Source organism: Trichechus manatus, unplaced genomic scaffold, assembly GCF_000243295.1.
Source record: "Trichechus manatus latirostris isolate Lorelei unplaced genomic scaffold, TriManLat1.0 scaffold00010, whole genome shotgun sequence".
Taxonomy (NCBI): Eukaryota; Metazoa; Chordata; class Mammalia; order Sirenia; family Trichechidae; genus Trichechus; species Trichechus manatus.
In genome coordinates this window covers 16,289,891-16,302,106 of record NW_004443946.1, presented here as the reverse complement: position 1 = coordinate 16,302,106, position 12,216 = coordinate 16,289,891, and the positions used below count along the sequence as shown (strand labels likewise).

At 44.8% G+C, this 12,216-nt stretch overlaps 1 protein-coding gene across 1 annotated transcript in view; it reads right to left on the bottom strand.

The window, feature by feature from the left end:
• The window catches only part of SYNE2 (spectrin repeat containing nuclear envelope protein 2), a 325,154-nt gene that overhangs the window by 1,643 nt on the left and 311,295 nt on the right, over positions 1-12,216 (bottom strand). Inside the window, exons 103-112 of the mRNA XM_004370941.1 lie at positions 11,983-12,120; positions 10,719-10,913; positions 9,234-9,516; positions 8,640-8,708; positions 7,618-7,757; positions 5,571-5,685; positions 4,606-4,808; positions 3,203-3,403; positions 2,082-2,210; positions 794-985 (exon numbers count right to left, since the gene is read on the bottom strand). Of these exons, the coding sequence (XP_004370998.1) occupies positions 794-985; positions 2,082-2,210; positions 3,203-3,403; positions 4,606-4,808; positions 5,571-5,685; positions 7,618-7,757; positions 8,640-8,708; positions 9,234-9,516; positions 10,719-10,913; positions 11,983-12,120 (1,665 nt within the window). The remainder of the gene's footprint in view (positions 1-793; positions 986-2,081; positions 2,211-3,202; positions 3,404-4,605; positions 4,809-5,570; positions 5,686-7,617; positions 7,758-8,639; positions 8,709-9,233; positions 9,517-10,718; positions 10,914-11,982; positions 12,121-12,216) is intronic.

The following is a 12,216-nucleotide window of genomic DNA, read 5'->3' as shown; positions in this document are numbered from 1 at the left end:
GTGGGGTTGTTAACCAATGTCATAAAACAATATGTGTACTAACTGTAATGAGAAACTATTTGTTCTGTAAACCTTCATCTAGTCTTGGTTGCACAGGAGGAAATATATAGACTCCAGAAGGGAGGGGATAGGAGTCCCTGGGAGGTACAGACAGTTAAGTGCTTGACTACTGGCTGAAAGGTTGGAGGTTCAAACCCACCCAGAGGTACCTCGGGACACAGGCCTGGTGATCTGATTTCTGAAAGGTCACAGCCTTGAAAACCCTATAGAGCAGTTTTACTCTGCACACATGGGGTCGCCATGAGTCAGAATCAACTTGACAGCAACAAACAACAACAACGGAAGGGACGGGCCTGCCCTTAATCTGGTGAGGCCATGGTTTGGGTATTCCATGTGTTCTGAGTTGCACCACATTTTAAAAAGAAGAAAGTACACAAATGAGAACACAGTCATAAGAAAGTGAGCAGGGAGTGAAGCGGACTTGAAACTGTCATGTGAGAAAGCTGAGAGCTTGAGTATGTTTGGCATGAAGACAAAGCAGAAATGATACCAGATTAGAGTTGTTTTTCAAGGCTCCAGCCATGAAAAAAAGGTAGGTACTATCGTTAGCTCCCTTTTACAAAGGACTAAACAGATTCGAAGAGTGGATATAACTCTTTAAGGCCACCCACCTAGAAAGGGGCATGAGTGAGACTCCAGCTTACAGCCTCTCTCCACAGCAAGGCTGCAACATTGCTTTTCTGTTTGCATCTACTATGACATCTTCACATTTAAAAGTTCCAAGTGGACTCACCTGGCTTCCCTGCAAGGACATTAAATCTTGGGACACTTGCTCAAGTAACTGTTTGAGTTTCTTTTCGATAACATGCACTTTCTCTTCAGCCTCAATATAGTCTTCTCCATTCCCCTTAATAAGAAGGCTGGTTGAAATCTCCTGTAAGGAGTTTACTTGAGGTTGACGTTCCAATAGCTCCTTTTCAAGTTGCTAGAAGTAAAAAAGAGTGTGAAAAAGTTACTTGTCAAAAGAGAAGCTAGTGTGGCCAGATGAGGCTTTCTTAGTGCCAGGAAAGTTCTGGGATGAATATGAGTGGTGCTCAACTCCAGAACATTTTACTTTTTAAATCTGCCTGCCTAGCATCACTTAGGTAGCAAGTAGGTTACCCCTCTCCTCCCGTTCTTTATTCCTTCTCAACCTGAAGACAGTTGTGATACTAGAGGAGTTAGGGGAAAGAAGTGAGAAAAGTCATGTGGGAAGATCAGGACCTCGTCCATTATGGCAGGAGGTCAAGGGAAAATCTAAGATCGATAAATTAAGAAGTATCGAGTTATGTATCAGACAAATCAGTCTGAATTGTTGAGGGGAGTTACCTTGCTTGCTGCCCAATATGCAAGCCATTAGACACATGTGGCTATTAATTAATTAAAATCAAAAGTTCAGTTTCTCAGTCACACTAGCCACATTTTAAGTGCTCAGTAGCCACATGTGGCCAGTGGCTGTCATACTGGACGGCACAGATACAGACCATCTTCATCATCATAGAAAGTTCTATTGGACAGTGCTGCTCTAGAGAGTGGGACTTTACAAAGATTTTAGGACATCTATCTATCTATATACATATTTTAAACAGATAGCATTTTGATGAAATTTAAAATATTTAAAATTTAAACCACATACAAATTTGCGGATAAAAATGTCACCTTGAGTCTTGAGTACAAGCGAGAATACATAGAGGTCTCATCTTGGTTTGCTCTTGAGATAAATACATGAAATGACAGCTAGCCTCCAAGACTTTTCTGATATTGCTAAATGTCTGTGTCCTCAACTTCCGAGTCTTGAAGACGTGCTGCTCTGGACTATGGCTCTTCATCCCTGCGGGTGGCTCTGCTGCAGAACCACAAAGGGATGTGCAGTAGACACCAAGTGGAATATGAAGTCATGGGTGCTGCTTCTGACCGAGTGAAAGACAGACTCCACTTAGGGTTTTTGTTCACAAACAGCAGGCCAGGCTGCCTAAGTACTCTGACCTATGGTAGCGGACTGAAGCCAATGGTGGTGTAGAACCCCTTAGGAGGACACTTACCATTAGTGCTTTCTGACACTCCAGGAGAACCTGAGGGTCTGCATTTGGATCAGTTACATGAGCCTTCTGCCTTCGGTTCTCGGCACTTGCTAGCCACAGGAGCAGACTCTGACTCAGCTGGTGGAAGTCCTTGAAAAACAACACACCTTATAGCACTGCCCTTTCTTAGAACTAAGAAGAGGTGCTGGGAAGGCAGGTGGCTTTTTCTATCCATCATGGTCATTTGCTCTTCTCGTCTTATCCAGTGGAAAAAAAGGGCCAAGTTTAAATTAAACAAGGAAAATGGAGAGCAGGGAAGGAGAGGGCACTTGGCACTGTCCAGGAAGCATGATGAATTTTGTGAAGTGGAAAGCGTTAACAAAAAGATGGAGCCCGAACTGAAATTACCTATGAAGACCAAAGAAATTACTCTTCCCATTTGCTGATTCAGTGGCTAAGGGACACTCGACCCAAGAGGACAGGCTGTGGCCCAGGGACAGGGCTCTGTGTAGGCGTGCTGGTGAATGCACGTCACCTAAGATGGGTCAGAGCTAAACAGCAGTGCACAGCTAACATGTATTGAGTGTTTGCTATGTGTCGGCGCTGGGCTAAGATGATACACACTGTACCTCATTTAGTCCTAAAAAGAACCTTGTGATTAGGTACTAAAATTATCCCCATCCTTCAGATGAGAAGACTGAGGTCTAGAAGGTTCAATGACTTGCCCATAGTCACACAGCTACTAAGTTAATAGAGTTGGATTAAACTGCTCCTGTTTCAGGGCCAGATCTCTTGATTACTCTGTTATAAGGCCTCCTGACACAAGGACAGAGAAGGAGGAAATGTTGAGGTGGCATTTCTGACCTACTGGAACACTTGCTGGAACCCTTACTCTGGGAGTGGGCGTGAACCTGGGCCAGGGGACACAGGCAAACATCAGGCCTCTGAGACGGCAGGTGACCTTTGTTTGGAAATAAACGAGCAAACCACTCATGTCTTCTCACACAGGCCACTTCTGGCTGAGCCAAAGCTGCCTGACTATGATATAAATATCTGCTTCCCCAACCTCTGTGGGCCCCAAGAGCCTGGCTGCTGCTCTCTGGGCACCGGCTCTTGGGTGGCCTGGTGCCGAGTCAGCGTACCTGGCACTGCATGAGCGACTGCCGCAAGCCCTCTCTCCAGCTGTCCACGGCTCCCTGCGCCGCCTCCCAGTGCAGGATCAGCTGGTGGAGTCTGTTTTGGAGCTCCTTGGGCTCGGTGCTCTCGGTCTGCAGAAATTCCTTGCTGCTCACGTGGACAGAGACTATTAATGCCTTGTAGGTGTCAAAGGCTTTTAAGATCTCCTACGGCAGAGAGAAAAGAGGTTAGGCACTTTGAAAATCACAATGTGGGGTTCACCCCAAACTTCGCTAGGGAACAGATCTGCCAAATGCTTTCCAAGCTGTGGCCACAGAAACAAGAGTGACCTCGCCCGTGACTGGCTGGGCGGCGTCAGGTGAGGAGCTGCCTTACAAGTCACGAACTTGGCCGCAGGCAGGGCCTGCGAGCAGAGCCTGCCTGCCTGCCTCTCTCCAGGCAGCCACCTGACCAGCGGGCGGACAGATCCTGCTGACCTCTAGAGCCTCTGCTCTCTGGCTGGCTCAATAAAAATCTAGAACAAATTAACAGTCTCCCAGATCAAATATACCCAGTTATCCTGCATTTGCCCCCAAATATCACAGAAATGTTATTCCTTAGAATGAATCATAACCCTTGATAGACCAATGCACATAGTAAAATACAAATAAAAATAAGCAACCAAAAACCACTTGCTGTAGTCGATTCTGACTAATGGAGATCCCATGTGTGTCAGAGTAGAACTGTGCTCCATAGGGTTTTTCAAGGGCTGATTTTTTGGAAGTAGATCACCAGGCCTTTCTTTGGAAGCACCTCTCACTGGACTTAAACTGCCAACCTTTCAGTTAGCAGCTGAGCACGTTAACTGATTGCACCACCCAGGGACTGCAAAAATATGAACAGTGTCTAGATACCCCCAGACCCTTGTTCTGGGTCCTCTCAGAACTCATGCTCAGAGCACCCCCAAAGTACAGGGCTCAAACGGCCACTCCCCTGCTCCCTGGCTAGTCCCAGTGTGGTGGGAGCTTGTTCTATGGGTGACAAATCCTAACTGCATAATAGTGTAACCAGATCAGGTCATAGCATTCACCAGTGGTAAGCTAGTCCTCCCCACTCCCTACCCTTCCAAGATGCTCCACCACCAATTTTGACTGGGACTGTTGCACACAATTGCAAGGGTGGTTTTAAGTTACAGTTACGGTAAAAGTTGCCTGAGAGCCTAGAATCTGGAGATGACTCAAGTCTGACCTTCCCAGCACTGAGGATCATTTGTAGATGCTCTTCCATATGAAAAAAATCTGCATCCATGTCACTGCCAGTGACAGAAGACCAATCAACAGGTTGGCCCCTACCACACACCATTTGCCAGGTGCCGTCTGCATCATTAACACGTTCTGAATTCCTCCTTCCCACCACATCTCGAACTCACCTTCAGTCTCTTCACTTTGAGTTCCATTTCCTGGATATTGGAGGGAGGTGTTGCCATCTTTAATGTTTCCAGTTCTGTTTCAGTGTTTCTCAGCCAAGTGGTGATGCCGCTGATATCAGAGTTCAGCTGCTGCAAGTTTTGTTTTATTCTAAGTTTGTTGCAAAGTTCTTGTGCTTGAATCAGCTCCCATCTATCAAAGGCACCTAGAATAAAAAGCTGCCAATTAAAGAACAACGAAAATGAAAACACACTTCTCTCTGCTCCCAATTAATGAGTGGCCAGAGTGATGAAAACTTTACGGGAGGAACAGGATTTGGGAGTTCTCTCTTTGCCTGGAGTATGAAATGGCATCCCCCCCACCCCGCTGCCTGCCCTAGCTCTGCTTCAAGGCCCATGCCTCTACACTCCCTCCAAGGCTGGAATGAGGCAGGTGGGTAGTAGGAAATCCAGCTTGTTGTCAATATTAGGTATGGTCTCAAGTTCAGTGCTTCCGTTAATGCTGTTTTTAAGGCGGTTTTTCCTTTAGCCAATGAATAATCAGGTCAGTGCTGTCAGCTTTAGTTTAGACTTAATGTATATTCCTTAGTTATAACTTTTATAATCATTGACTTGGTCGCATGAAGAGAACCCATATCACAGCTCTTTGATCATCTTCATGTCTGATCTTTATAAATAAGTAAAGTCATTAAAACATGCACTTTATCACAACGAGGCTTGTTTTGTCAATATTTAAAGAATAGTTTTGAAAGTAAAGTGGACAGTCTAGGAATTAGATTGTAAATATAGGTCAGCTTATTCTAAAATAACACTGACTGCTGTACAGTAAGTTCAGCAGTTTCTGTGAAGTAAATAATTGGCCAATTCCTCATTAATGTTCTGTTGAGCAACAACTTCAAGTAAATGCCCAGCTAACCTAAAAAAACCATACACCACATCTCTTAATGACCACCTACTTTTAACTATACCTGACTGTTGCCCAGTTAGACCAGCCAGCCCTTCCTCTTCCTGCTGGGGGCTGCTGTTCAAGACTCTTGGGCCTTCTTTGCCACCATCAGTACCTGGAGGTAAGAGCAGCTTTGCCTAGAGGGAAATGAATTTTAAGTTATCATTGAAATCCTAAATATCAATTTTAATGCCATTTTAAAGGTTATCTGAAGAGCACCTTGGCCCGTATGAACAGGTAAAAAATTAAGACACAGGGCCCTTCCCTTTGGAGGGTGACTTGCTAGTATTTCAGAGGCACTCAAGTGTACGGGTAGCACTGAAAGCAAACAGAGCTAATGGCAGAAATAAAGCCTTGGCAAAGGCCCACAAGGTGGGAAGCAGATGAGATGTCAATGACGGGGATAAAATGGCCTGCTTTAACTTGCATGCTTCCTAGCACTCCTCAAACGAACCATGCAAAAAGAGTTAAAAACAGTTGTTGAGCTTACCAGGCCGTTACCGTGTTAGCACTTTTACATTGTCACAGTTGTTTTACAGAATTTTAGTTAGCCCTCCCAGTCACTCTGTAGAGGTGGTTGGCATTATTATCACCGGGAATTGGAAACACAGAGGACAAATCCGTCTCCCAGAGTCATTCATTACCAAGCGCTTATCTTTCACTGCACATATTGACTCTTCTGTTATCACAGAGCTGATGGGGCTATTATCTCAGGCCTTTCCAAAAATAAATGTATCCTTTTTTTAGAAAAGCCATACTTTCTTTGGCTTGTGTCCATATGGCCTATTTGTGTGGAATAAAAAAATAAAAAACCCTTCAGATTTGTGGTGATACACCTAGTTTCAGACACAATAAAAGGGTTGGGCTTTTAAAGTGGCCAGGTGAGGAGCACAAGCATCATTTCTGGGAGAAGCCAAACTACATGGGCCCTGGATGGAAAGCAAAGGCCCAGGGCTGGGTCTGTGTACCCCAGACTGGCAAGTCTTATTCAGCACAACAGAGGGCACAGGACTAAAAATGACAACTGCTTGCTAAGCCAGAGGAAGAGTTTCTCAGTTGGGCATGGGCAACCCATTATCAAATGACTGGGATGTGACCATGTCCAATTACCTAGCAATATTCACGCCTAGACAGAGAGGGCCGTTTGAGGACTAATCCAGTGATGCTTACATTGCTTCTGGTTTCTCTAAAAGATGACACTAAAAATACAAGAGATATTTAAATTTCAACTCTCTGGTTGCTAATTCTCTGTCCTGTGAATGATATGGGGCCAGCATTAAACCCCAGGCTGGCTTCCCCTCAACAGCTGCCTACCAGAGCTTGCCAATGGACTCCTGTTGCCTGAGGAAAATTTAACTAAAGAGGTGTGCTTATGGTTATAAACAATAGCAGCAACCCATAACCCAAAACCAAACCCACTGATGTCGAGTTGATTCCAACTCACAGAGACCCTATGATAGTAATAATAATAATGACGACCGCTTCTGAGGCCCTTCTTTGTACTAGGCCTTTGTTTGGAACTTTGATAAATTAACCCTAACAACAATTACATGAGGTAGGTTTATCCTCTGATGAGGAAGTCCAGGCTTACAGAGTTAAGGCAAAGTACCTAAGTCCCCATAGCAATTTAGTGGTAGGTCTAGGAATCAACCTATATCTACCACGGAACACTGTCAAATCTTTCTGAATACGAAGTCATAATTTTTTGAATAGGGTATGTGGTCAAAAGGTAAATGGAATAAAGGCTTGAGAGCTCAGGAGCTGTTTAGGAAAGCCAGCACTTCACTTCTCCACCATCAGCACAGGTGTAATAACTGCTGTTGTATCATGCCAATATATAAAGATGGTTTTTGGCTAGAAACCTATCTATAAATCTAATCAGTTCTGCCAGGGCTCATGAGACCAGGCCCAAAAGTATAAACAGCTCAGCACAGGTATTGTCACCATGGGAAAATCAACTCCAAACACGAGCCCGGGGAGTGAGCACACCTGGTATATACCAAAGTATCTCTTTTTAAAAACTGTTACTTATGCACTTGGGTTACACACCCAGGGGGGTCAAGACTTACGTAAGCTGGTTTGTAAGGGGTGCTGGAATCTGAGGGGATGGGCAGTACATTCCTATCACCTTCCATTTGTTTGTAGTGATGCTTGGGACAGGAAGGGCTATCAGGAACATGCCATGAGTGGCCATCAGAAATTGATTTACCTGAAAGCAAAAATACAAGTGACGGTCCATTCTCTTTAACCAAAAGATCCATATTTAGTTACACAAAAAAAGTCATGGGTAATGCGGCATCAGGTTAAAGTATAAAAATGAGTTCTGCAGCTTTTCTTGCAAAGCATGCACATTTGCAAAATGTCAGTATGTCCCAGAAGGAATGAAATGAGAGACATGCAACTGAGCAACACTGCCTTCACTAGATGGGTTCACAATGGAGCACAACAAACATATGATTTGCTGCGGGATGAGTGGTGGAGCTGGGTCGCTGATGGTGGTGGCAATGGGCTGCAGGCCGGGTCTGGGGACTAAGAGAACAGAAGGTTTCTCAGGTGTGAGGGCAAGAGAGAACGTCAAGATGGACTTGGGCTGCTTGTGGCTCTACCCCACCACTGCAGATGGGGTGGGTCAGAGAAGACAGCTTAGAGCTACAAATCAAGGAAAGGCAGGCTTCTTCTACCACATATACAACAGTACCTCTACTCCCGCCCACTGACTCCTCCTCTTCCCAGGAAATCACCATAAGCAAGGAAATAGTTCCAAACCAAGCCACCATGAAAAAAGCTTGGCCCAGGCCAAAGGACTTTAGTCAGATGGAGGAAAAATAAAAAAGGCACCAGGAAAAACTCCCTTCTGCACAGGCCTGAGGGGGAGGCGAGGGATGGCGTCGAGACTGTTGGTTGTGTGGGGTTTTATAACGAGCACGCGGGTATGTGTGAGTACGGCAGTGTAAATACACCATGACACAAGGACCGAGGCGCATGGTGTCCACAAAAGGCGGAGGTCAGACACGACATGGAGCGAAGTTTAGGATGCAGTGTATGCTGCAGGATGCTGCCGTGTTGAGAACATGCATGGGCAGGGGCCTACCAGAAGACGCTTTCAAGGTTTTTGTGGTCATTTTAAGATAGGCCTCAGGATTTTCAGGGATTTCTACATCTGAAAAAGAATAATGTCATTTTCCTCACTGGAGGAGCATGTAGATTAATGCCCCCAAGTATTACGTTAAAACAGTAGACACATTGTCAGCTGGAAGGAGAAAACCAACTACCCTTTATCTTTCAATTGAAAAGATTTCAGAAACCAGAAGGATTTCTCAGCCAACTCCAACTGTCCGAAGAGGTGGTGGGGGAAAAGAAGTATATAGAAAGAATGGAGGCACTCAGTCTACTGACACTGAAAATCTCAATGGGCAAGCTCACTGATGAGTCTCTCCCAAACATCCAGAGCCATCAGTGATAGCCGTAATGTCTGAATGTGAATTTCATTTATTTTCTCCTTTTATTCTGCCTGTCATAGGAGGGAGCCAACTCTCAACAGCCCAGCAGGCAGGACAGAACATATGAAGCCACAGAAAGCCTGGATCAGCCACAAGCTGGTGAGTGGACTCTTGATCACTGAGAGTTGGCTGAGCTGCTAAGGGGCTAAAAATATAGCCAAACGAGTCAATGTCAAGGCTATTACCTGACAGTGCACTGTAGTATGGGCCCTCCTCGTCTTCTTCGTGAGAGGAGGAGCCCCCCACATCACCTGTGTGATCCCACTCCAGAGGGATGGAGTCCACGCTGACAGGGGTCTCACAGCCAGATCGCTCGTGTCCCGGTGCCAGGGGCACTAGATGGCAAAGGGACTGAGGAGACGAGACCTCCTCGCTCTCACCCCTTGTACGCCAAGAGTCACTTGGGATCTCTCTGGAGTCTTCCATGTCTGTTTCATTCTCAGAGGCCTCCTTTTCATCTTCCAAGCCCTAAATGGAAATACCCAATTTTAAAAATAACCAAATCACAGGCTATTACAGTTTCAAGGAACTTTAGAATTCGGTCCGCCCAGCAGTTGCTGAAAATAGCTGCCATCAGCATTTCGAAGGCAGATTTAAAAAAAAAATCAGACTCCTGGTCCCATTCCAATTTGGAAATGGCCCTTCCAATTTAGATGCTCTGGAGTGGGGCCTAGAATCTGTATTTTCCAAAAGCTTCATATTTTTCCCCTAGGAAAAAACCTGAAATTTGATAATCTAAGTTGAAAGAGTTGATCTAGAAGATAAGAGAATGGAGGCCAAAGTTCCATAGATGGTGAATGGTAGGAACCAAGAATCAGAAAACACACACAAAAAGGACATTAGAGTGTTCTGGATAAGATTCACACCTTCAAGGACCACATGTACCCAGTTCTTTCATACCCCCCGATCTTATTGTTCAGTGCCTGTATTCACCCTGTGCTGTAATGCCTCTGTAAACAGCTACATTTAAAAATGAGTGAATTAGAGGGTAATTTCTGAGGCTCTTTCTGATGAAGAAATAACTACATTTGAAGCTGACCAGCTGGGGACACGGACACACACACACACCCAAAAGAAAATGTTGCCAGTGCTTTTGGTCAATGGTCATCATTAAATAAAGCTTTTGGCACACAAAGGCAGTGAACTTTGAATAGTGTCCTTAACTCCACCTGAACTTCCCAAAAAGTCCCTTCATCAAGGGAAAGATCAGAGTTGCTTTCAAAAGCAGTGCTTCTGGCATTTCAAAGGTGAGAACAAAGTACCAGAAAGGCACGCATATTAAACATGCCCAGACACTGAGATATAGGAAAAGGCAAACACATGCCCAAGTTAAGCAAAACTAGAACAGTTACCAGCTGATCGAGGGGTGCTGACGCATGCCAGAAAAACCCTGTCCTGAAGAGTACATTGAACACAGGTAACAGAAGCCAAGAACTTTTAGAAGTGTCATCCTTGCCACTGGGTAATGGGAACTTGTACGTAATTGCGGTGGGGATACCTGTGGCTCTATATTCAAAAGAGTGGACGTAAAAATTTTCAGTATAGGTTTTCTAACATAAAATAAATCATAGTCAGCCATCACCAGATAAGTTTTCCCAAAGCTTTAAAAACTCAGTCAAATATAAACACTGAGCAGCTCAAAAGCCCCCAGTGGGCGGCATCCCCCTTACCGGAGCGTGGGAGGTCAGCCGCTGGTGGAATCGGGAGACCCTGCCGAACACCTCCTGACAGTACCGGTGCAGCTCCTCCAACTCATCTTCAATTAGCACAGCATCTAGGGGCTCGCTCTTTTGAATTAGCTGCTCCCCAAAAACTATCAGCTGGTCGATCTTGTTGGTATTTAATGTAATTTCCTGTTGGAAACCCTATTTAAAATATGAAAAAGAAAAGTCTCCAAAAAAAGAAATTTCCCCGGGAAAGGGGGCAATAGTTTGTTTCTTATGCCCCCTGTGGTGCATAAGCATCAAAATGCCATTATTGCTTTGTTCCTTTACCTAGTACTCCAGCTTTATCAATTTTTAACTAAATGACAATGAAAATTTAACAATTTAAAACATTTGTACGCATATTTTTTCCTCTTCAGTCTGGGCATTGGCTTTTCCATTTAAAATATTTCTTAAAGCTTAATGAAGATGGACATTTATAGTTACTGGGTTTGAGGAAGAGACTGTGTCTTATCAATGATTGGTGGAAACAGAAAATTTCCTATGATAAGCCACCAATGGGCATTCACTTCTGCAGACGCAATGTAACATTCATCGGTGCCATATATACTACTGTTCTGGAAAGGAAGATTTCCATTTCTCAGCTTCTTCTAAAATCTGACCAAGGAGAGAATTATAGTGAGATTATGGTTCCTGGGTGGTGCAAATGGTTAATATGCTCGGCTGCTAACCAAAAGGTTGGAGGTTCGAGTCTACCCAGAGGCACCTCCAAAGAAACGCCTGGCAATCTACTTCTGAAAAATCAGCCATTGAAAACCCTATGGAGCACAGTTCTACTCTGACACACATGGGGTCGCCAGGAGTCAGAGCTGACTCAACAGAAACTGATTACTGGTTTTCACTGTAATATGGATATTTGTCACAATGGGAGTGCAGAAGATATCTGTTCTTGGCCCCACTGTTGATACAGATTTTCCTCCTGTTACACCCAAGTGTCAGAGAAACAGCATCTTATAAAGTTCTCTTTGGAGCCTAGAGTGCATTCTCCGGCTGGTTGATTATAAATGACAAACAGAAAAAGGGAACTCGTGACAATGATTTCTTGACCATGAGGAACTGTATCCTTGCTCATGAGAACCCAGCAGTACACAGTTGGGACACAGCCTGGCTGGTTTAACAATCCTGGAATGCGCTCTCGGGGTATCAGGTGAAATTTGTACGTCGCCAGTTCTCCTCTGCAAAGGAGAGGAGTCGAGGTAGCAGCCCTTACGTTCAGCTGGCGCATCTTGTCATCAGCATCGCTCTCAGAGAAGTGCTCCACGTTGGTCAGCTGCAGGTCCATCTCGGTAAGCCACACCAGAATGCTCTCCCGGGTCCCCTCAAATTCCTCCCTCTGGTTGGTGAAATGCTGTGAAAGGGACAGAAAAAGAAATCACACGTATGTTTTAACTGTGGAATGAGAGTTCAGGTAGACAGCAAGGTCACTCAAGGCTGAAAGGAGAGG